Genomic DNA, 23,522 nt, shown 5'->3' with positions numbered 1-23,522 from the left:
CCATCGACGTCGACACGACCGTTCGAGGTCTCCTTCTTCGTCTTCGACATCCGCATCTCGAGACCGGTACCGCAAAAAGATCCGGTACATATATGTGTCTTCTTCTTCGGAGTCGACCCGACCTCGACGCCGACGCCGGGCTATTCGACCCATAGACCAGCCTCCTGCGTTACCGGTTGCCCCTCCGCCGCAACCGGCCCCTTCCACCTCGGCGCCAACCGTGGTCCCAGTTCGACCCCCGACAACGCAGGTCGGCATCGAGAAGCCCCCTCCAAAGAAGAAGAGGGATGTCTTCTCCTCTGATCCAGATGAGGTGTCCACGGAGCGATCTTCTGACTCTGACCAGGAACAACCCCCTCCCTTGCCACCGCATGATTTACCTCCGGGTGATCTGGTGCTTTCCGATACTGGCGATACTCACGCCCCTTCTCCATCTGAGGATTTTTCTTCTTACTCTCAGATGATGTCCAGGCTTGCCAAGACCCTCAAATTGGACTTGAATCTCCCTTCGCCTCCCGGAGAGGACTTGTTCTTTGGGGACATCAAGAAGGACAGTACCGCTCCCCCCAGTATAACCTTTGTGCCTGTGGTTATGGAGGCCATCAAGGAATTCTGGGCTCAGCCTGCGACTACACCTAACGTCCCTCGTCGCACAGAGCACTTCTACAAGATTCATGGGGCTGACACTCATTTTCTGCTCAAGCATCCCATTCCAAACTCACTCATTGTTGAGACAAGTTGTTCAAGGCCTTCGGCCAAAGCCCATGTTACCCCAGTTGACAAGGAGGGTAAAAAGCTGGAACTCATCGGCAGGAAAATCTACTCCCTGGTCACCTTGCTACTTCGAGTCATAAATTATCAAACTGCTTTCGGAGCCTATCACAAACAGTTGTGGCTCAAGCTTTTGCCGGGGTTGAAAATGATACCTGAAGACACCCGGCAAGCTTTTCTTAATTCCTATGAGGAAGCTCAGACGGTATCCAAGTATGAACGTCTTTCCATCAGACATGCAGCAGAAATCTCTGCCAGAGTCCTCATGTCTGCCATCTCTATCCGGCGCCACGCTTGGCTCCGTTCTGCTGACATAATGGAGGACGTCAAGTCAAAGGTTGAGAGCCTCGCCTTCGACGCTACCGGGCTGTTCAACGAAAAGACCGACTCCCATTTGGAGGACCTTCACAAGGCTAAGAGAACTGCTAAATCCTATTCTGTTCAGTCTCAATCTAGACAGCGACGCCCTCAATGGCGTAAATCTTATGGACAGTATCAATCTTCCCAACAATACCGTCCTTACAAGCACCTACCTCAGCAGCGCTCTGGCCAGTCCTCTTCTTCTGTCCAGGGCTATCAAGGATACCGCCCTCGTCCTCCCCATCGCCGCCAACCCTTTAAGCCACCTGGCAGGAAACAAAAACAGTATCTTTGACTTTCGGCCCCCCGTTTTCACCCATTCACCACCTACCACCCGTCTTCAACCGTTTCTTCACAACTGGTCTGTCATCACAAACGACACTTGGGCTCTGAAAATTATTCAGCACGGCTACCAGCTGGAGTTTATAAGATCTCCTCCGCTAGGTTTCATAACTCATTCTCCCTTCGACTCCTCGCTCGAGGAAGAAATATCATCTCTCTTGGAAAAAGATGCCATCTCTACAGTACCACCCCGCGACATACAATGCGGGTTTTACTCCCGCTACTTCGCTGTCTCAAAAAGCGGAGGAGGCATAAGGCCCATCCTCGATCTAAGACTCCTAAACACTTACCTGCGACCCAGACGTTTTCGGATGCTCACCTTAGAGTCCATCATGCACCTGCTGAAGAACAACAATTGGTTCGTCCTCATAGATCTCAAGGACGCATACTTTCACGTCACTATCCACCCCGACCACCGCAAGTTTCTTCGGTTCATCTTTCAGGACACAATCTATGAATTCCAGGCCTTGCCATTCGGCCTGTCCACAGCTCCCCGGACCTTCACCAAGGTCATGGCTCCGGTGGCAGCTTACCTTCGTCTCCGGGGCATTCACGTTTACCCTTACCTGGACGATTGGCTCGTCGTCTCCACCTCGCGGAGACAGTCCCTGAAAGACACAGAGTTCATCCTGTATCTTCTCTCCAATCTCGGCCTCACTGTCAACAAACAGAAGTCTCGGCTCATTCCCTCCAAAACAGTTCAATACATAGGAGTCTGTTTGGACGCTGTAAAGGGTCGAGTCTTTCTTCCCTCAGAGAGAATACACAAGATCCAACGAGCCATCAGAAAATTTCTCCCCGGTGCTCGGGTGACAGCCCATCACGCCCAACACCTCCTCGGCCTGATGTCTTCGACAACGCCGGCGCTAGCGCACGCTCGCCTCAAACTCCGGTCGCTCCAATCATGGTTCCTCACCCTTTTCGACCCTATGATGGACAGTCAGAGGAAGCGCCTTCGTGTCACCCCGGAGCTTACCAAACAGCTCCAGTGGTGGATGTACACACCCCATCTCACGGTTGGCCGGCCCTTTCGTCCACTCCGTCTCACCGTTCAGGTTACAACGGACGCCAGTCCCTCCGGCTGGGGGGCGCATTGCGGGCGTTGCACCATTCACGCCCTCTGGACGCCACAGGAAGCCATGTTCCACATCAATCACCTGGAACTGCTGGCGGTTATCAAGGCCTTCAGGTCCTTCCTTCCTCTCCTGCGCGGCCGCGGAGTTCAACTGGTGACGGACAACACTACCACAATGCACTATGTCAACAAGCAGGGAGGAACCCGCTCTCACTCACTCCTGTATCTCTCCATCCTCCTTTGGGAGTGGTGTTACCGTCATCATATCTACCCTGTGGCCATCCATGTAGCCACGGAGGACAACACAGTGGCGGACACTCTGAGCAGGCTTCATTATCAGACTCACGAATGGGAGTTAAACCCTCTGGTCTTCCAGGACCTTTGCCGCCAATGGGGGACCCCAGTGCTGGACGTGTTCGCATCCCCTCACAACGCCAAATGCTCCCGGTATGCGTCCCGGGCAGGTCTCGGTCGCCACTCGCTCGGCGACGCGTTCATGATTCCATGGAACCAGGGTCTCTTGTACATGTTTCCACCGATCCCGTTGATACAGAGATCCTTGATCAAACTCCGACGTTCAATGACTCCGGCCATTTTCATCGCACCCTTTTGGCCTCGCCAAGTGTGGTTCCCCACTCTAGTCAGCATGGCTGTGGACTCAGTAACCCTTCCGATATGGCCGGACCTACTGACCCAGGAAGCAGGCGAAGTCCTTCACCCCGACCTCGACACGCTCCATCTGACGGCGTGGAGGATCGTCCAGAAATTCAGGAGGTCTTGACCAACGCCATCAAGCCCTCCACGTCTCGCTTGTATGCCTACAAGTGGAAAAGCTTTCTGAAATTTACCCAACAGAGGGATCTCGCCTCTTCCCCTGTGTCTCTGTCTACACTTCTGCAGTATCTCCGTTACCTGTTCGATTTCCACCTGTCTGTCTCTACTATCAAGGTGTACCTGGCTGCGGTTGTCTTTTTCCAACCCAGAGCTTCTCCCTCTTCCCGTTTTTTCTCCCATCCCACTGTCAGGATGTTTTTGAGGGGTCTCTCTAACCTCCGACCTCCCGTTCGTCCTCCACTCCCTCAGTGGTCCCTACATTTGGTTCTGCACGCCCTATCCAGAGCCCCATTTGAACCCATGGCTACCTGTGACCTCAAGATGCTTTCTTTAAAAACGCTATTCCTAGTAGCTATCACCTCTGCCCGTCGAGCTAGCGAGCTGGCAGCTCTCCGTCATGACCAACCTTTTCTTCAATTCTTTAAGGACAAGGTTATGCTTTACCTGGACGTATCTTTTCTTCCCAAGGTGGTCTCCGACTTCCACGTCAATCAGCCACTTATTCTTCCAACTTTGTTTCCGTCTCCGACGACTGATGTTGAACGCATGCTCCACATGCTTGATGTTCGACGGTCCTTAGCTTTTTATGTGTCCAGGACCAAGGACTTTCGCCTGGCCAACAGACTCTTTCTTTGCTACTTCGGCCCAAAGAAGGGCTGCCCGGCCTCGCCGTCCACGCTCTCTCGATGGCTCGTATCTACCATCGCCCTGGCCTACGAGCTCAACCACAGAGATCCTCCACAGGGACTCAAAGCCCATTCCACCCGGGCTGTTGCCTCATCCACTGCCTTACTTCGTGGCGTCGACCTGCCCGACATCTGCCGGTCCGCTACGTGGTCCAATGCCTCTACCTTCATAACCCACTACAGATTGGACGTGAGGGCAAAAGAGGAGACCAAATTCGGGAGGGCAGTGCTAGCATCGGCTCTTCAGTGACAGCCCACCATCCGGTTAGTAAGCGTGCTAATCACCCTTTGTGTGCATTCACAGAAGACCACGATGAAGAAAGAAAGGTTACTTACCTGTAACGATGGTTCTTCAAGTGGTCATTCTGTGAATTCACACAATCCCGCCCGGCCTCCCCTCTATCTGTCTGTCACTGGCATCTCTATGACTCGAGGGCCTATGGCGGACAAATGGAACTGAGGGACGGTTAGGCTGGGCGTGCGCGGTAGGGGTAGTCCTAAACATTGTTACTTTTCTCTTGCAGCTAGAAAACGTTCCGAGAGGCCCAACGCTGGCGCTGGTATTAACCCTTTGTGTGAATTCACAGAATGACCACTTGAAGAACCATCGTTACAGGTAAGTAACCTTTCTTTCTTAATCATGGAGGCGAAGTTGTCCAAAGCCACATTTAATCAGTTATAATTCATTGCATACATGAATTATATATGACAATGGTTCAGAAACTCAACATGGGCTGCATTTGATGATTTTTTAACAGCCTTTGAAGATTTTTTAGCTGTTGTACAGTATCTTAAGCCCCTTCAGTGGGAGAAAGATGGGATATAAATAAAATCAATAAACAAATAAGATGACTAGGACATTTAAACTTGTTACAAAATGTTGCATGCTGTTATCTAACAAGAGCTGGATATAGGAAGCATGTAACTTTCCTGTTACAAGGACTACACTACCTACCGATTTGTTTCTGGACTAATTCAAAGTGCTGTTTCTTACCCATAAAGTCCTGCGCAGCTAGGGTCCTGACTATCTGAAAGGGCATATCTCCCCATATGAGCCCACATGAGTCTTGAGATAATTGAGGAGGTGCTTCTCTTTGTCCCAGCACCTTTTATAGGTTCTTCTAATGAGGAAATAAATGAGACAGGACATTTTCAGTGGCTTTGAGAAAGGTCATTTGATTTTCTCTTTGCTATCCTTCTGTCAGCAAGCAAAAACTTTTCTTTTTAAGCAGGAGCTTGGCACCTGAATTCAGATGCTTTATGGGAAAGCGGGTGATAGTTTTAGTGTTTTAATTTTAATGTATATTTTAATAATGCTTTAATGGGTTTTAATTCCTGTTTTGTTTAATCACTTTTTAATGAGTTTTTATTATGTTTTAAATGCCTGTTTTAAATGCCTGTTGTAAACCACGTTGAGTTCTTTGTATGGGGAGACGGACAATATATAATTTTTTTTTAAAGTTAATAAAATAGAGGATCAAATATGGAGTGTCTAGTGTTTACCTTCACTAGCTTTGCCCCACATTCATTTGTTAGCATTATCAATTGTTGCTTATTTAAAAATTGAGCCAACCAAAGCCAGACTGGGGGGGGTGGGTTCAAATCTCCACTGTGCTTTCCAGGAGAAGGACCATCTGACATCACTCAGGATGTGTGTGGTCATTGGGGCTATGTACCCTGCCACCTGTGCAATAGTGGGCAAGCTGCACAGTTCCATAGCACCACCAGGAAGAGGGTTTGATCAGCCACCTCTGGTATATAGGTATACTTGATACCTAAAGAAGCATAGGTTGGAACTGATTTTACTTTATTGGTAAAAGGTATTCAAATACACTGGTTAGTAATGAATCTTTTGCATGCCACTGAGAAAGATAGTAGGAAACACAATTTAGTATGTGAATGGTTATACCAATAATTATATGACTAATATGAAAACTACTATCCAATTTTGTTTGCTGGGGCTCTAACTAGTCTTGCTACTTAGCATCGGCTTTCTCTTTTCATACACTTACATAATTTTCTTAGTCTTGTTCTAGTTTCAGAAGAATGTTATGCTAGAATCCTTCTGGGATTGTACCACAAGAATGTAACAGAGGATGGCATGCGTTGTGTTCCTCTGCAACAGGAAAACTGTTGGGGAGAATCACAAGTGTTTCTGTACGCCTTTGTGCAGACTGACTCTGCTCCACTCCGAAATCTAACTTCATTCATAAGATGCAATTTTTCTAGCAAATTGTCTATTTGTTTGTTGGATTTTTCTCTCTCCCTTCATTCTCTAAGTGTACATCATTGTCATTTTCATTTAGAGAGATGGGAAGAGCTTGCAGTGTTGAATTGTGATTCCCACAATCCCCCAGTCAGCATAGCCAGTCGCCAAACTGGCTAGGATGTTCTAAGAGCAGTGATTCGAAAAAATCTCTTCTCCAGCCTTTGTTCTTAAAACATCTTCTTTCATCACCCATTTCAGGAATAGACTTCTTGCTACCCCATTGTTGCCATGCTTCTGATACACAGAGTTGGATCAATTTTGCTTTGTCTTTCCCCCACCCCCAAACAAAGCTTTCTTTCCCTAGTTCTCTTTCTATAGTGTTCTCTGCCATTCTCTTTGAACAACAGTTTTATTTCAAAGTGTTTGTAGCACATGAAGCCCAACCTAGTGATTTTCTGTAAGTGAAACCAAAGATCTCCCTCCCATTCCTGTTTCTAACTGTCCCTCTGCCAAGATTTCTGTAAATAAAATGACCTTTTTCTTGCTGCAAATATTTCTCATATCTTATTTCCTTTGAAAGAAAATGCAAAAGAAACTGGATTTCTGGTAGTTTTATACAGAAGAAAATCTGAATAAACGGCTGCCTTTGGGTCCTTATGATCAATTTCCATTAATGTCAAAAAGGTTTGTGTATATATAAAACTATGATTTTTTTTCCTCCAAACCTGCACAAAAGATACAAATTCACATTTGAGATTTCTTCTTTTTTTAGCATGAGCTATTTAATAAGTCCATAGCAATCAGGTCCAAGTCTTTTCCCCTCTACAGTTTAAAACCAACCAGCCAATCAGTTCTCAATCACTGCACTACAATATAAATAAAATAAAATATACAAAATTATTACATCAAAACGATTACATTATACCTATAGATTTTATAACACTTCAGATCAAATGTATCCACAGTTCATTGCACTAAAACAATACAAGTTTATGATAATAAAACTTTAAAATACACATCTGATCTTTACTCCAGTTAATGGAATATCCCGGCAACAATAATATAACATTTAGGGACTTTTACCATAAAAACCACAAGGTTACATTCAGTAGGCTTACATTAATGTTTCTGAATCTTTATAACAGTTCACACTAATAGTAGCCAGGTACTTTGCTCTACATATAGTAATACAGCTCTTTGTGTCACATATGGGTTGGATGCTTGTAATAAATAGCTCAGTTTTTATGTTACATCCCTGTATTTCATTCTCTTTAAAACAGACTGTAAATATCTTTCTCATATGTCTTTATGTGGCACTCAAGCCCATAATGAGTTAGATCCTCAAGTATCTAACTCCACATACATACAACTTATCTTCTATCAAGTTACCCTGAAATTTACTCCATTTCATCATAGGATCTATTTGCTGAAATCTTAAATATGTGTATGCTATCCGGTATTGCATTTTCATATAGACTGTCAAATATTTCTCATACTGTTGCAGTCATTTTGTGCTAGCAAGCCATTTTCTGTTTCTGGAGATCTAAGAATTATTATATCAATTTGTTCTCTTACATCAAATACCCTTTGTCTGACAATATAAATGGTAGTTTTCAACAGTGGATTTAGTGAATCAGAGAATGTAAATTTGGGGGAAAGATTGGACAGGTTTTGCAACCAGAAGTTTCCATACCCAGATGATCTTTGTTTCAGTAGTCTAAGCTGATCTTAGGCAGTCTTCCTTTTCTTCATGAGCAATAGTTTACCATCCTTACATATATCAGTCCAAAGATCTTTTTGGAATCCAATTTAGCTCTATTAAATAAACTGAAGTAGTTTTTTTCATGATCGAATGGAAAAATTGGGTTTGAACACTTTCAAATTTATTTAAATGTACTTACCGGTAAGTCTTAACGTGGTGAATGTCCTTTTTTCATCTGTCTTCTCAACCTCTTTCTCAATATTCTACATTTCCTGTTAAACAATGGAGACTTTGTTATCTTCTATTTGATTTGAATTTGCATCTGTTTTTTTAAAATATATATCATTTTCTCAAAAATATGCTAGTGTATTTCCAATGCTAGATTTATATTATAATACTAGATAAAATTGTATTTCCTAATTTTGTACATACCATTGAATTTTGAAAATCTTCTGTTTAATTTCATATAACTTTTTTGCCATTTCATTCTTCTACCCCATATGTTTTTGAGATTCTGTGCTAGGCTCTAATCTGAAAAAGATGCTTTCCTCACGTAGATTTAGCTGTTATTTTCAATGTAATAGGCTGATTATCATTATCTTCCCTTTGGATATACAGTACTGTAATACCAAAAAATAAGTTGGCTTTTTCTCTTGAGACACCAACATAATTAAGCACACTTGCCTGAGCTTTGAGATAAATAAGTAAAAGCATAAGGAATATTGTTATTACTGTTTCCTACTATATGCAGCCCAAATATATATGTTAACCTAAGCAGGTTTACACTCATTAGGAAACCAGTTTAAAACCATTATATTAGTCTCAGATACTTAGGATATTTGGAGGTGCTGACATAAATGTTGCATTGGAACACCCTGGCAATATTGCCATATAGCTTTTAGGTAAATTCATTCTGTATTTAAACTTTTCAAGAGATATGACCAGTTTGTCTTGGTTTGGGAACACAGGAAATAGTTCTGTACAATGTTTGGCTATTTGTTCATCTAGTCACCTCTGACTGGTATCAATTCTCAAGTCTCTGAGATGGAGGTCTTTTGCCTTACCTGCTCTCTGATATTTTAAATTGGAGTTGACAGGGAATGGAAATAGGCAAAGCATGTGTTCTCCTAAGTACTGCCCCATGAGGCTGGCTTATGTGTTCTTTGCCATTGCTAAGTGAACATGGAAATGCATTAGGCCCAGCCCCACACCAGTGACTTTTGTAGTAGGAGAACCCCTTTTTAATGTGGAGGCTCTTCTGCAGAATATGGAACACTAATGTATGAAAAACCCCTCATGGATAAGAGAGCCCTACCAAAAAGTACCCTTTACATGCAGAAGGCAGTGGGAAGGTTAATGGAAAAGGGAAAGTGTAGCACTCCTTCAAACAGAATGCCAGAACAGGATTTAACTATCCCCCAAATCCTCAGTTGAAGACTTTGGGGATTAAAACTACCTTTTAACTTTTTCTTTGCTTTATATATTATAGTTTTAGTGGAAGGATGAGAGGGTACACAGACTATCAGAATTTCAAAAAGAAGTGCAGACATTGGAAGACCCACTAATTCTTTGTAGACATGTGTGAAAAGTGCCTTGACAACATCCCTGGTAGGAAGTGCCACACCTAGGATACTCCTAAAATATTTGTACCATTGTCCTCATCTTCAGTAGCAACAGGAGCATCTCATAGAGTGTGGAGTCTGTATGTTTTTGCCTGCCAGTTGTTCTGGACTTCAGCTTCCTTAACTTCCGGCCAGTATGGCCAGTGTACAAAATGAGGGTTGGGCAGTGTTGTCCCAAATATCTGCTAGGCTGAATGTTCCTCAGCCCTCATGTAGTGGTATCTATCTTAGGGAAGTTATTCCATAAGACAATTGCAGAGTAAGTTAAAATACCAAGTTAAACTGTGCCTGTTTTTTCATTATTGGGTTATTTAGACAATTCTTGAGAGTGATTTATCTAATCAACCTATATTTAGTGGGTTTTTAATTGTTTTGTTTTAGAACGAAGTTATCAGTCAACAGCTGGCTGCCATTTTCACTCATTGCTATGGACCCTATCCTATTCCCAAACTTGTTGAAATCAAACGCAAGCAGACATCTCGCTTAGGTAAGTGTATTGTGGCTGTGCTCTTGTGCAACTCATGTCTATCCAACTTTGCTTGGGACACTGCAGAATACATGCAGGTGATGCTCATATTAATATTCAGTCTGCCCCAGCAGTGCAGTAGACTTTAAGATTAGATGCACGTGCTCTCTCTCTCTCTCTTGTGTGTGCATACACACACACACACACACACACACACACACACTTGTACAGATCAAGTACAGAGGAAAATAATCATCTTTTCAAGCTGGATTTGCACTGTGGCTATACGCTGACCTTTGCATCAATCATGAAATTATTACTATTCTCTCTTGGGTAATTTTTAAAGGGTAAAAAATAAAAGTTTTAGAGAATCAATATATAAGATAGAAATCTAACTAAAGCTGCACTCTGTGTGTGTGTGCATTTTTGTGTGTCTGTGTGTGCAAACACATTCAGAATTCAATGTGAACACTGTATGCATTTTACATGAGGGCAGGGGATGGGGAGAAATAGCAATTGCTCCAAGAGCTGTACCAGTTTACTGTTTTCAGTGCCATCTGTGTGCACTGACATCCATTAGGGAATGCGTCCTTTCTACCGTCCTCAACAGTTTCTCAGTCATGTTTTAATATGTGAAATGCACCAATAGTGAGCCAACCAGAAGGACATCTCATGCATTTTGTTGTTTACTTCCCTCTGCATGAGGCCAAACACTTTCCAGAAGATTAAAATGTTGTCATCCATTTATCCAGGCTTTAGGCGTCGTACCAAAATCGAAAAGATTTTCTTCATCATTTTGTCCAGTTTGGCCCTTATCTCTGTTTCTCCTGAGGATATACAACAGACTGGACACCGAAAAGGGGAGGATGGAGAATTCCTTATTTTTTTTCCCCTATTCATATTGTAAGAACATGGTCCCCAGGATGCTAGGGCCGTCGCTTGTTTCTTTGTTGCTACCCTGTATTTATTGTGATTTAAGAGACAATGGAATACAGGAAGTGAAGAAAGTGAAAGAAAAAACTGCTCTTGCCTATGTCACTCAGCACATTTAACATTAGCATGCTATAAAGCTGGGACAAGGCAAACGGTGTGCTACTCCATAGTGATTTTTTAATTTAAATTTTTATCAAACAAACATCCAACCTAAACAACATAAACCTAACACCACAATAAAATACAATTACATAATACACCAGTACAACCTTCACCCTCAGGACAAGCATTAATAATATTTTTAAAATTCATTCAATCCATTTTCTTTCCAAAAATTCATTATTTCTTCCCTCGGCGTACACCGCTTCCCTCTCTGAAATACACATTCTAGGAATACAGTCCATATTTTCTTAAAATAATTATTTTTTGATAGGCCTCTTCTTATTTTCATATCACATATCACTCCATATTGATTAAAGCTCTCTCTGGGTGGTTTACAGTTTAGTTATTGCTCCCCGCCAAGCAAACTAAGTACTCAACTTACCAACCTCAAAAGGATGGAGGGTTGAGTCCACCTCGATCCAGCTTCCTGAGCCCGGGATCAAACGCAGGATATGAACAGAATCTTCACTGAAGTGCCGCACTGTGCTAATCACTGTGCTATGAGGCTCTAGGAATAGGAAACCATTTTAAAGGGAATGTGTTTGTTTGTTTGTTTGTTTGTTTGTTTGTTTGTTTGTTTGTTTGTTTGTTTGTTTGTTTGTTTGTTTATTTATTTATTTATTTATTTATTTATTTATTTATTTATTTATTTATTTATTTATTTATTTATTTATTACCCCACCTTTCTCCATAAAAAGAACCAGGCAGTTTCCATTATTAAAAAAGATAGCTAAAAACAATAAATTATTCAAATTCTTAAACATAATTAAATAAACATACTTCGTAAACTATCATGAAGCGCTTTGTGTCGCAGTGGTTAAACTGCTATATTGCAACTAAAACTGTGCTCATGACCCGGGGTTCAATCCCAGGTAGCTGACTTAATGTTGACTCAGCCTTCTATCTTTCCGAGGTCGGTAAAATGAGCACCCAGCTCGCGGGGGGGGGGCAATATGTAGCCTGCATAATTAACTTGTAAACTGCCCAGAGAATGCTTTAAGTGCTGTGGGGCAGTATATAAGCAGCACGCTTTACTTTTGATGTTTTCAACATTAGAATCAAATATACGTGGTTCAACATACAGCTAAAATGTCTTACCATCTATTTTCTTTCTTGTATCCAGATCCCCATTTCCTTAACAATAAGGAAATGTCAGATGTTACATTTCTTGTGGAAGGAAGACCATTTTATGCACACAGAGTATTACTATATACTGCATCCCAAAGGTAAATATGTGAATTTATTTTGAAATTACAAAACTTAATTTGAGTATTTTGGGGAAATACAGGGCAGGATACTTTTAAAGGTTGTCCAACAGGGACTTGCAGTCAAGGTTATATTTCAGAACTATGGAACGATTCACAAATTAGAGAGGTTCCCAGTGGATTGTAGCCTAGAACGGTTCACATGAGCAAGCTTTGGGCTTCAGAACAAGGGGGTATGGCTATGTATGAGACAGAGGGGATGTGGAATATTCATGAGGAGCTCTGCTAAGCAGCTGAATTATTTTCCTGCCTTTGTTAGAATAACAGCCAAAGTCCATGGGTCACTAGGGGCTTCTAGTCACTTCAAAAACAGGACTCTCACTTCCTCTTGCTTTCACTCACTTTTTGCCGTAGGTTCTCACTCTTTCTGATGGCTCTCTTTAATGATGGGGCAGTAACTATGATCAGTGCTACTAAAGGAGCCTTTGAGGGTATGGAGTCAGACCTGCCATTTGTTAGTTCTGAGGTAGATCAGGGATTGGATGGGGAAAAAAGAGAAAAATGAGGTGATTTTCTTACTGCAGTGTTGCCTTGCACAAGGGTCTGAACGGAAAAGGAGACCGATAGACCTTCCATCAGAACGGAAAAGTAGACTGTCTATACACCTGGTTTGGAGCAGGCTGGAAAAGACTGAACAGGGTCGCTAAGAGGTCCAGTATGACATTTGGTGCAGTCTTTGCATTCCAATAGCATATGGAGCTAAAGTGGCCCTATTCCAGAGCACAGAGTGCTGTCCTCTGAAGATGCCGGCCACAGAGGCTGGCAAAATGTTAGGAAGAGCAACCTTCAGAATACCGCCAAAGAGCCTGAAAAACCCACAACAACCATTGGCCCTATTCCCCTTGTTCAGAGCTGAAGAGCCCAGAACAAGGGGAATTTTTGTTTGCTGTCTTTTAAAGAGCTATTCGAGAAAGCAGACAAAAATCCCCATCCCATCTTTGCTTGCTGCTGCCACTGCTTTGCTTGGCCCTTTTAAAAAGCCAGTTCAGTATGTCTACCCACCCACCCATTCACAGCTCTGCTTGTCCCTTTTAAAAAGCCAGGCCAAGCCAAGCCAGCCCCCCTCACACACACATGTTGTGCACACAAAGGAGAACCTGGCTTTCCAGAGGCAGCCTCATCACACTGCCTTTGGACATTAAACATTTCCACAGAGCTAAGGAAGTGTTTCATTTGCTTTATTTACCACGTCATGGTATTGGCAAATTAAAAGACAAAGACTTCCTTTGGTCTGTTCCTGGCGATCACATGTGCTGGAAATGAACCAAAGTAAAGTGATTCTACCCCCACCAAAAAAGTAGAAACTCCTTGACGGTGCCAGAAAGATTTGGGTAGGAATTCTCTGGGGGTGGGCTGGTTCACGGTAGCAAATATGGCATCTGATCGCCATCTTTTAAGAGTGCGTCAGTGCATCTCTGCAGTGGTCCAAACACCAGGCTAAATGTCTGCCTGATTGTGCTGTGGATGAGATAAAAGAAAGGGTTATGTGCACACATGCACAAAAGACTGCCATGATGAATTGTAGCACTTAGCAGTTTATCTTAGCATGGAAGTATTTTCACTTGCATAAGGTTATCCATCGGACCTTGATTAAATGTACTGCTACAGTTGACAAGTTGGGCAGCCAACACATTGTTTCATTTTTCTGCACTGGGCACCCTAATAATCTCTCCATATATATTGGTCTGCAATAGTTAAGTAGAAACTATGAAATGTGGGCATAATACTAAACTGATGCACACACAAGTATTTCCGAACTTAACAATTTATTTAATGATGTCTTATTTTCATTATCTGTTTTCAAATAGCAAAAATCTGTCTTGGAATGTTTTTGCCTAGGTTTAAAGCTCTTTTGTCCAGCAAACCTACATCTGACAGCACTTTTATTGAAATCAGCTACGTGAAGTATCACATTTTCCAGGTAACATTCAGTGCCTGAAGGTCTTTCTGTATAAATTAGCTCATGGCAATCAGTGAAAGGGAAAAATAATAATATAAGGAATCAACAAGTAAAGCTTAAAGGGCTTTTCAGCTGCAACATTTGAATTACAGTACCAACTGGAGCCAAATGGCATTTCGCTATTTTATGGTCCATGCGCATAATCAATGTTGCAGTGTAATAATGTTTATAAAAAATCCATACCAAACTAAAGAAATTGGAATCCAGCCCCATGATACCCCACTCCACTAAGAAACTCAATTATTTGATCCATTATTTAATGCAGATGAAGCCAAACAGAGAAGCAGTTTGTACAGATGCTTTTCTTGGTTGCTGTGCATTCTCGTTTATGACCCTTGTCTCCCCTAAAATTTCATTAGGTGGGGTCACACAAGTCTGAATTTATCTTCCCTGCCTTTTAGGGTTAATAGTCTCATCCTCATATTTTTTGAATCTGGTTCCAATTTCAAAATTGTTTTGTTATGTTTTGTTTGATCACCTGATTGAAGGATACATCAAGAGCAAGACTCGTCATTCCTTTCATCTTTTGCTTATCCTTGCTGTGCATTTTATAGGCTTGCTGAAGATCAAACTGCATGTTCCATGAAATGCAACATGATGTCAACCTGACTCTGTTTTGTATAATTGTGAAATAAATACATTAGTCCCCAATCTGGATTGAGAGAATTACACATGGGAAGGAGACAAGGCCCAATATCAGTTAGGAGCTCCCTTGCATTTTGAGGACACTCTTCTTTTCAGTTTTAGGCTAAGAATAGAAACTGTAAAAGGGGTAAAATCAAACAAAAACTAAACATTTGTAAGTGAGCTGTTTGATTTTATCTTTTAAGTATTATATCAGTTAATTGTTGCCTTTTTTTTTCCTTGAAGGACTCCTGTGCCTTTAATACCAACAGAAATTCATAGCAGGAAACATACTAAATTTCTTCCTGCTAGGTCTGCTGTTAAAAAAAATTGTATGCTAACTGGGAAGTTGCCTTTATTGACAAGTAACTGAAAAATGTTACAGAATGCTAAAATACGTACAGGTATTCTAAGACACGAAAAGCTAAAAATGGGATGCCATCGTACAATTTTCTAATAGGCTTTTTCTTCTGTGGCCTTTTGGCATACCATGGCTGTAGCCCTTTTCTCTTTGTATAGAAATGTCTCCCAAGCAAATTTTGCTCTAATAATAAGTACTGTAATTTGAGACAGGGTGGAGACATGCCTTCTTGTGATCTATCAATTTCTTTCATGTTGTTTCAGCTTATTATGCAGTATCTCTACTATGGAGGTGCAGAGTCACTTCTCATTAAAAATAATGAAATAATGGAGGTAAGAAGCATTTTCCACCTACTGTTGATTTGCTACTTTTAAAACAAACACTACTATATAAAAAAAGAGTAGATTTCCCCAAACTCTGCTTTATTATGCTCTGTTGCAGTCTCAAAAGTATGACAGGCTTTGAAACGTCTTTATATAAACAACTAATTTATTAACTGTGATAACTTAGAGTATTAAAGATGCAATAGAAATACAGTTAAGAATAAGTAGCAGTGTTTTAAGATGATATGTTGTTAATGCTGTACCCCAGTTAATCTCTGTGGTTGTAGGTTCTATTCTCCACTGTGCCTCCTTAATGGGGGCTGGACTTGATGATCCATAGGGTCCCTTTCAGCTTTGCAGTTCTAAGATGATGATGATGATGTCATATATCAAGTGACATTGGTGACACATTTTGGAGATTTCAGATGGAACTAGGAGTTTCTCGTGTTTACTCATGGTTCTAATGTTTCACTATTTATAATGAAAAAAAAATCAAATTTTCATTCTATCCTTCTTTTACTTTGCTTAAATATTTGAGCTGAGTAAGAATAATAATTTGAAAGGTGGTATGATAGTCTGTCCTTGTCTATGGGTGCATCTACAGTGATTAAAGAGATGTTATATGATTTTTAAGCAATACAAGTACCTGCAAATGCTCTTTAGGAAAGGAAAAAAATGAACACAAGACTGCAAAATGGCAGCGGACTTGTTCCTTGTTTCTTACCCTTTTATTCATTTAGACACAATTATAAACTTCTACATTTTTTCTTCTCATAGTCTGACATTTGCTATGGTTGGCTGGTTGATAGTAGTCCTCTTGGGCTGTGAAATAGGTTGAAGCCCGCGATGGCAGAGGAAAAAAGTCTGTATTGGGAGGAAAAAAGAATAGGCTGATTTGCATCAGTTTAGTTTCAACCACACTGTTCCTTCTTTTTAATAGTTAGTGATGAAGAAATGAGGAGAACGATGTATTGCACAGTTGTAATACAAACCTTAATATCTTTGAACGCTGTATTCAGACAGCATGAAAAGGAAAACAGTAAATGAGAAAGTCAGAAGAGGTTGGGGGTAGAGAAGAAACTTGTCCTCATATCCTGCCCTCCCCAAAAAACAACTCTTCTCCTTCCTACGAAGAAGCTGTAATAATATTTTCTCCTGCCTTTCAGCTTCTATCTGCAGCTAAATTTTTCCAGCTTGAAGCACTGCAGCGACACTGTGAGATCATCTGTGCAAAAAGTATCAACACAGAAAATTGTGTGGATATTTATAATCATGCCAAGGTAATAACATCATTGCTCATACTTCCCCATTGATGTATGTATAATACAAGCACGAGGTCTCCTTGGGCAGCTGCTGAGCCCCTGTTGTTGCTGCTGCTGTCCTGTGCCTCTTTTTCGTGGGCTATAATGACCACAATGTTGCCTTGCCATTGTGTGTTATGGAGAATTACAGTGGGGCCTCGGTGCCTATTGGTGAAGCACAAGCATTTATGTTGCAATATGAAGACGTGGGCTTGACCAACTTGGTGTGGGCCACTACAGGACCTGTTCAAAAGGTCCCTTCAAATCTCAAGCCGGCCCTAAAAGTTTTCCCTCCCTTTTGTGTCCACAAATTAAAACCCATTGGCAAGTGAAAAACTATACTGAGATAGAAATATGATTGTTGTTCATGTAGTCTTTGCAAGGTCCATGCGTCTAATTGTATATCTCCCTCCAGACTCAACAATCAAGTCTTTCATTTGCCCTCATGAAAGGAAAAAAAAGAAATGGAACATATGAGAATCAGAGTGATGTCATAATTAGAGTGTTGGACCAGGACTCAAAAGATACGATTTGAAATCCATACTCAGCCATAAAATTCACTTACTTGAATTTACAGTATTCCTTCAACCTAATCTATTTCATAGGGTTATTGTCAGGATAAAGTGGAAAGTAAGAGTCCAAGCCAGTAATCCATGCTGCCTTGGACTCAATAGAAGAAAGGCAAGATATACAGGTAACAAGCCAACTAAGAGCATATTTGAGAACTGTCATCATTTAGAAGTCAAGAACATGAGTTGTAAGCTTGCCACTCAATCTTACTGAGTGTCGGTTCACATCAAGCCATCTTATCTCAGTCCCAGACTGTACCCCAATCTGCAAGATGGCAGACTTTGCAAGTAATGGTCATCTGTACTTTGACATCATCACAGTTCCACTGTGGAAATAAAAATTCAAAGCTTGTAACTAGACATGGGGACAAATATAAAAACAAACTGGGATATTCAGTGAATATCCCTGATGCATCAGATATTCATTGCTTTATATTTTTGGGGTTCAGAGACCCCCAACAAATACAAAGCAATGAATATAACCCTTTTATATTCGTCCCTTCCTCTATCCCTATCTGCTTATGCCCCCCGCAGATCAGCTGTTCCTCGGGGGCATAAGCAGAGAGGGATTTTCTGTTTGGGCAGCTTGCTAAAGCCTGCCCGAAGGGATTCCCACCCCCCAGGGCTGGGGGATGGTTTGGTTCTCCTTTCCTCCTCTTTCTATGCCAGTGCAGCATAGGAAGAGGAGGGAAGGGATCAAAGCGATTGCCCAGGTCCGCTACCTTTGCAAAGGCAGCAGGGCTGGGGGATTGCTTTGATCCCTTCCCTCCTCCTCCTATGCCACGTGGCATAGGAAGGCTGTGGGGGGTGGACATTTTTTTTTATAGCCCCATGGGCGGTCTAAAACAAAAAGACCTGACAAACTGACAAATTGATTCGTGGTTCATTGGGCCACTGGGGGGACAACTCATGGGTCATGGGTTGTCACGTTTGATGACCCATGAACCAAGACGAAGCCCCATTTTGTAACAACTCGAGTCCTAACATGGCTCAGCACATCTGCTTAAATTATGTTTGTCAAAGCATGGTTTCCAGTTTTGATACTTTAAGGAAGAGCTGCAGTTCTGTTATTTCTCTTTTTCTTTATATCATAGTTTTATAGGATGATTGGTCCATATTGCTCTGTATTAGTTCAAGGCCATTCTTCTTCAATTTAATTTTTCAACTTAACCTCTACTTCAGTCCTACCCTTTTTAAATGGCCTTCGGCTGTGAGTCATTAGCTCTTTTGAGCTCAGTGGAGCTAGCATAAGGATCTGGAATCCCATTCATGCTTGCCACTAGCATATGGAAGCCTGCTGTGTTTTCTCTTGTCACAACATTAATGGCACCTGATTACTGAAGCTTCACAGAGAGATTGGATAAGGTGGCCCTCCGTTTATCCCTCTGTTTTGTTTTGTTTTTAAAAGTTTTATTGTAGCCATTCACTGCACTGACAAAAGCTATCTGCACAGACTAGCCATGCTCTCTAGGGGCATTCTTCCCACTCACTCCTAGCAAATGCAGCCAGTTTCTGTGCAAAAAGCCTTACTGTCCTCTGTGATGATGTATGGGTTTTGGTGTTTTTGTTGTTATTGTTGTTCTTTCACTGAAGAGAAAGAAAAGAGAAACACTAATGCGGAAGACATAAGTCAACTCCCAAGTTCTCGTCCAGCCATTGGGGATGCTTTTCTTTTCTGCCACTCTTTGGCTGAAATCTTATTGCAAAAGAGTAGGCCCAGTGAATCAATGGAGGAGTTGACTCGCCATTGATTCAATGAGTCTACTCTAGTGTGATATACTACACTATGCAACAAGATTTGGGCCATTCATTGCCAAAGGTATTGAGGCAAGAATCTAAAAGCCCCTTTGGTTTTAAAAGTACTTTGCCATGTTGCATGTGGGGCGGGGCCTGAGAAACACAGCCCCATAGTTTTACTGGGGCTGCAGAACTAGTTGTATGAATCTTTTACTTTCAGCCTGTATCTGTGCTATGACCTGACTAAAACTGGTTTTTCTTTGTCTCGTTTCTTTCCCCACCCTCACTTCCCTTCTCCAGTTTCTTGGAGTCACAGAACTGGCTTCTTATTGTGAGGGTTACTTTCTTAAAAACATGATGGTTCTAATTGAAAATGAAGCTTTTAAGCAGCTGCTGTATGACAAGAACGGAGACTCGTCCGGCCCAAATGTACTACAAGATTTACAGAGGACGTTGGCAACACGCATCCAGTCCATTCATTTGTCATCTTCAAAAGGCTCCATTGTATAAAGTTCAGGAAGGGTGTGGAGTTTTGAGGAAAAAAAGGCACTGCAAGGGAAATGTTGCTGTTGCAGATACACAACTTTCTTTTTCCTACCGGAGTATTACACTGCAGTTTTGGGCCAAAGGTGCTGTCACTTACTTGAATCTTCTCTTGTGCAAGAGGGTGTGGTACATGTGACTCCTATGCATTTTTGGAATTGCAAGGATGTATTGCTGTCATGTGAACTGCTGCTGTTCAGGTTCTGAACGGACACGTGGTCTTGCGGTGATTGCCAACGAAGGGTGGGCCATACACCCTGGTAAAGAGCAGAAACCCCAAATAGAGCAAGGATGCCATGGAACAATTATTTGACAAAACCAACACATCAGGTTGTTTTTGTTACACAGTGACATAAACTTCTTCCTCTTCTTCTTCTTCTTCTTCTTTTTTTTGTGAGACTTGTACTTTTCCTACTGCATTGTCCATTGTATGTGCACTTAAGAAACACATGACCTGGTAGCTGCTCTTTAGTAAGAGTCAAAGAAGCGGTAAGACTGTTATAAATGAATATATATGTGTATATATAAATATACATATATATGTGTGTATATATATAGGCAGATTTCTAGTGGTGGGAACTTCTTTTCTTTTTTTCTTTTTTCTTTTTTTGTTTAAAAAAGACTGGGTGGCCTTGTAGTCAAGTTCCTCCTCCTTAAATTCCAGATGTTGTTTTCAGCAGAAATATATTGGAGAATGTAAGCAACACGTTAAGTTCGGGATTTGTTTTTGCTTTAGGGTTTGTTTTTAATATGGTAAAATGTACACTATGTAAGCATTCATCTGAAAATGATCCTGCTCATATTCTTCTTTACTTAAAAGTGGTATAATCCTGCCTGGATGGCTATGGTTACACCAAAGAGGTGCAATTATCAAGGACTCAGTAGTTTTGGTTTGGGAAAAGTCTGCATGCTAATTGTGATTTGGAGTTTAAAACAGCAATGCAATTTGACATGCATTTGCATGGTAATGGTACCTGTGAACTGTTATGTTTGTGCTTAATTTTTCCAAGGGAAAAAAAGATGATGCAATGTTAGTTCTTCGTCAAGCTCCATTTGTGAAGTTGTATTTCAGGGTTTTATTTTTTGAGTGCACAAGTTCCCACAAAGAAAAGTTTTAAAGACAATGATTTCTAATTATTATATGAGAGGGGTCAATCTGGGGTCTTTATTCAAGGGAAATGTTAGTATTTTGCTACTAGGCAAAGGCTATGATGAAGATGATTTATTTTAATTATATATTGAATATGTACTATAGAGTGATTTCTTGCTGTGAATTGAGAATGAGTAGGTTATCTACTTACAAGGGCCTGTAACAGGTATTGAGTTATTTAGTGACATATTTTAAACAAACTGTTAAGTGCCACACTAATTCTTGACCACTCACATTTGATCAGTTTTGCAAGGACTAATGCAAAGACTGGTTCCAGCAGAATCTTTATCATTCTGTTTGTTCTTTGGCAGAACTGTGTGAATTGGCCTGCGCCCTCAGAAAAATTATGGCTGGTTCATAAACTTTAGAAATGTTCGTAGTAATAGTGCAAGGTAGATCCTGGGTCTTTTTACAAAGGTGCTAACTCACATTTACAGGTTTTTGAAATTTCTTTAGGAATTCAGTTTTTATATAAGACAACAAGAGAACAAGAGGCTGTTCTGTGGTTCTGAACTTCAAATCCTCTTAGTCATTTTAAGATCACTTATACAACACTGCAAAATTGCCTAATGTTCCTTTAAGGGACAGCTTGGTGACTAAATAATGAAGTAACACGCCTTCCTCTCTAATTCCTGGAACCAGTCCAGGACATTTTGCTGTCTGAGACAGAGGACAGAATAGTACTCTTCTCTATTGTTTGTACAAAAGCTGACTGGGCTGGCAGTTGAATTTTCCTTAAACACACTGGCAGTACGGTAGTGTTCTCCATCACAGACAAGGGGAACAACCTAGCTTAGAGGGTGCAGTGTTGGTTATGGAGCACATGGCGCTCCAAGAAAGACAAACGGCTAGAAGGTAGATGCAGAGTTGACAGATATGGGGCTGCTGCCATCCACCCGAATCTGCCACTTAAGGCAGTTGCCCTACTTCACCCAGTGGTAGGGCCAGCCGTTGCAATCGGTGACTTGCCCTTTTGTACACATTGCAGTACTGAGGGGCAGGGAAGCTGACCAATGTTATTAAGGTTCCTTGGGGTGCTTCCATTAGCATTTGCAGTGTTTTCTCAGGTGTTAGAAAATAGAAGGACAATAACACTGGGTGGTTGTAGTAAGCTGCCAATGGCATTTGAAAGCCTTGTGTGCATTAACTGCCAAGTTGTCCAATAGTAATGGCAAACAATGCAGCAAGAAAAAGATTTACGGGTAGTTTCACAAGTGACAACAGGAGTCACTAGAATGTATCATGTGCAAACTTTGTTGACATGGGATAGATAACAGGTGTTCAAAAAAACCTGAGTAAACATTTTGTGACATTATTTGTGTGCAAATTTGAAAAGACAAAAGTATTCTAAATTACAATTTCTGAAAACTGTTGAAAGCGAACTTTTTACTGGAGCTGGCCTTTGGGAATCAAGGATGGGAGAGAAAGATAAAGCCCATAGGCCATGATTGGGCACAAGGTAAATCAGGGTGTATTGGTGGACCTCTAGAAGATTTGCAGTAGATTGGCAAAGATTAGCAGCAACAAAATAAATCTTTTTTTGTAGAAGGCGTCAGTTGTCTGATCTTGGAGACCCAGTAAAATACAAGATAGATTGCATGAGCGTGAAGACCACCCACTGCTGGTCTAGGTAGACCCCCTTAATAAGGAGTATTTAGTAATCACTGACTTTTTACTTAAAGATGATTGCACAAAAGTTTAGATCCTGAGATAATAGGAAGAAACCCATTTCCAGACTTGAAGGCAGGTGAGGTGCCTTCTGGGGACTTCATATCCAAGTTGCGCCTTATGCTTTTTGTTTGTCTGTTTTCATTTGACTTTTCATTGGGTGGCATGGCCAGTCTCCTCACTGCCTGATTGCCTGCTGACCTTGCCTTTCTTCCTCTCACCCCCAGCCTTTGTAGGTTCAGCTCCTTGGCATTTCCCCTGGCACAAGAGTAGCTGTGACTTCAGCAAGCCAAGTCCCCCCTTTTGGGGTGCAGAGCCAAAGAATGCCCAGATGTGATGAGAGACCAAATGAGGAGGTTTAGCTTGCTCTATACCACTATTTCAGTGTAGCTGCATAATCCCCAAAGTGGTATTTGATGGATGAAATGTTATTCTTACACCAGGGGGATTATTTAGATTCCAATGATGTGTGACTACGTCCTTTACTGCCATGAGAATGATGCAGTATATAAAACATTGTGGCTTTCTTATGCCATACTGCCAACTGTTTGATTTTTGTGTGTATGTTCTGGATCCTACCACTGGGTTCCTGGCAGTCCAGTGGCAATGAGGTCACTGGACTAAGCGGACAGGAAAGTCAAAACATTCTCCTTCAATTTCTTTCTCTCCACTTACCTTAATGCTTGAATTGCAAATAGCGATGCCATGAATAGATGCTAAAGGGCAAATGCAAACAGAGAAAGTTTGCTCTCTGAAGTGACTTCTTATTCTAGAATCCCTCCAGGATTCCTCTATATTCTTCCATCAAGACCAGCTTGCCCCATTGAAACCACAAGAGGTCTGACATTTTGCTTGAGTT

General features: G+C 41.6%; 1 protein-coding gene across 1 annotated transcript in view; it reads left to right on the top strand.

The window, feature by feature from the left end:
• ABTB3 (ankyrin repeat and BTB domain containing 3) overlaps positions 1–21,094 on the top strand; it is a 272,906-nt gene extending 251,812 nt beyond the window's left edge. The window contains exons 12-17 of the mRNA XM_020803657.3: positions 9,983–10,088; positions 12,286–12,388; positions 14,267–14,348; positions 15,636–15,704; positions 16,862–16,975; positions 19,603–21,094. Of these exons, the coding sequence (XP_020659316.3) occupies positions 9,983–10,088; positions 12,286–12,388; positions 14,267–14,348; positions 15,636–15,704; positions 16,862–16,975; positions 19,603–19,812 (684 nt within the window). The 3' untranslated portion in view covers positions 19,813–21,094. The remainder of the gene's footprint in view (positions 1–9,982; positions 10,089–12,285; positions 12,389–14,266; positions 14,349–15,635; positions 15,705–16,861; positions 16,976–19,602) is intronic.
• The last annotated feature ends 2,428 nt before the right edge of the window (positions 21,095–23,522 follow it).

Source organism: Pogona vitticeps, chromosome 5 (assembly GCF_051106095.1).
Source record: "Pogona vitticeps strain Pit_001003342236 chromosome 5, PviZW2.1, whole genome shotgun sequence".
Classification (NCBI taxonomy): domain Eukaryota; kingdom Metazoa; phylum Chordata; class Lepidosauria; order Squamata; family Agamidae; genus Pogona; species Pogona vitticeps.
This window is presented reverse-complemented; position numbering and strand designations above follow the sequence as displayed.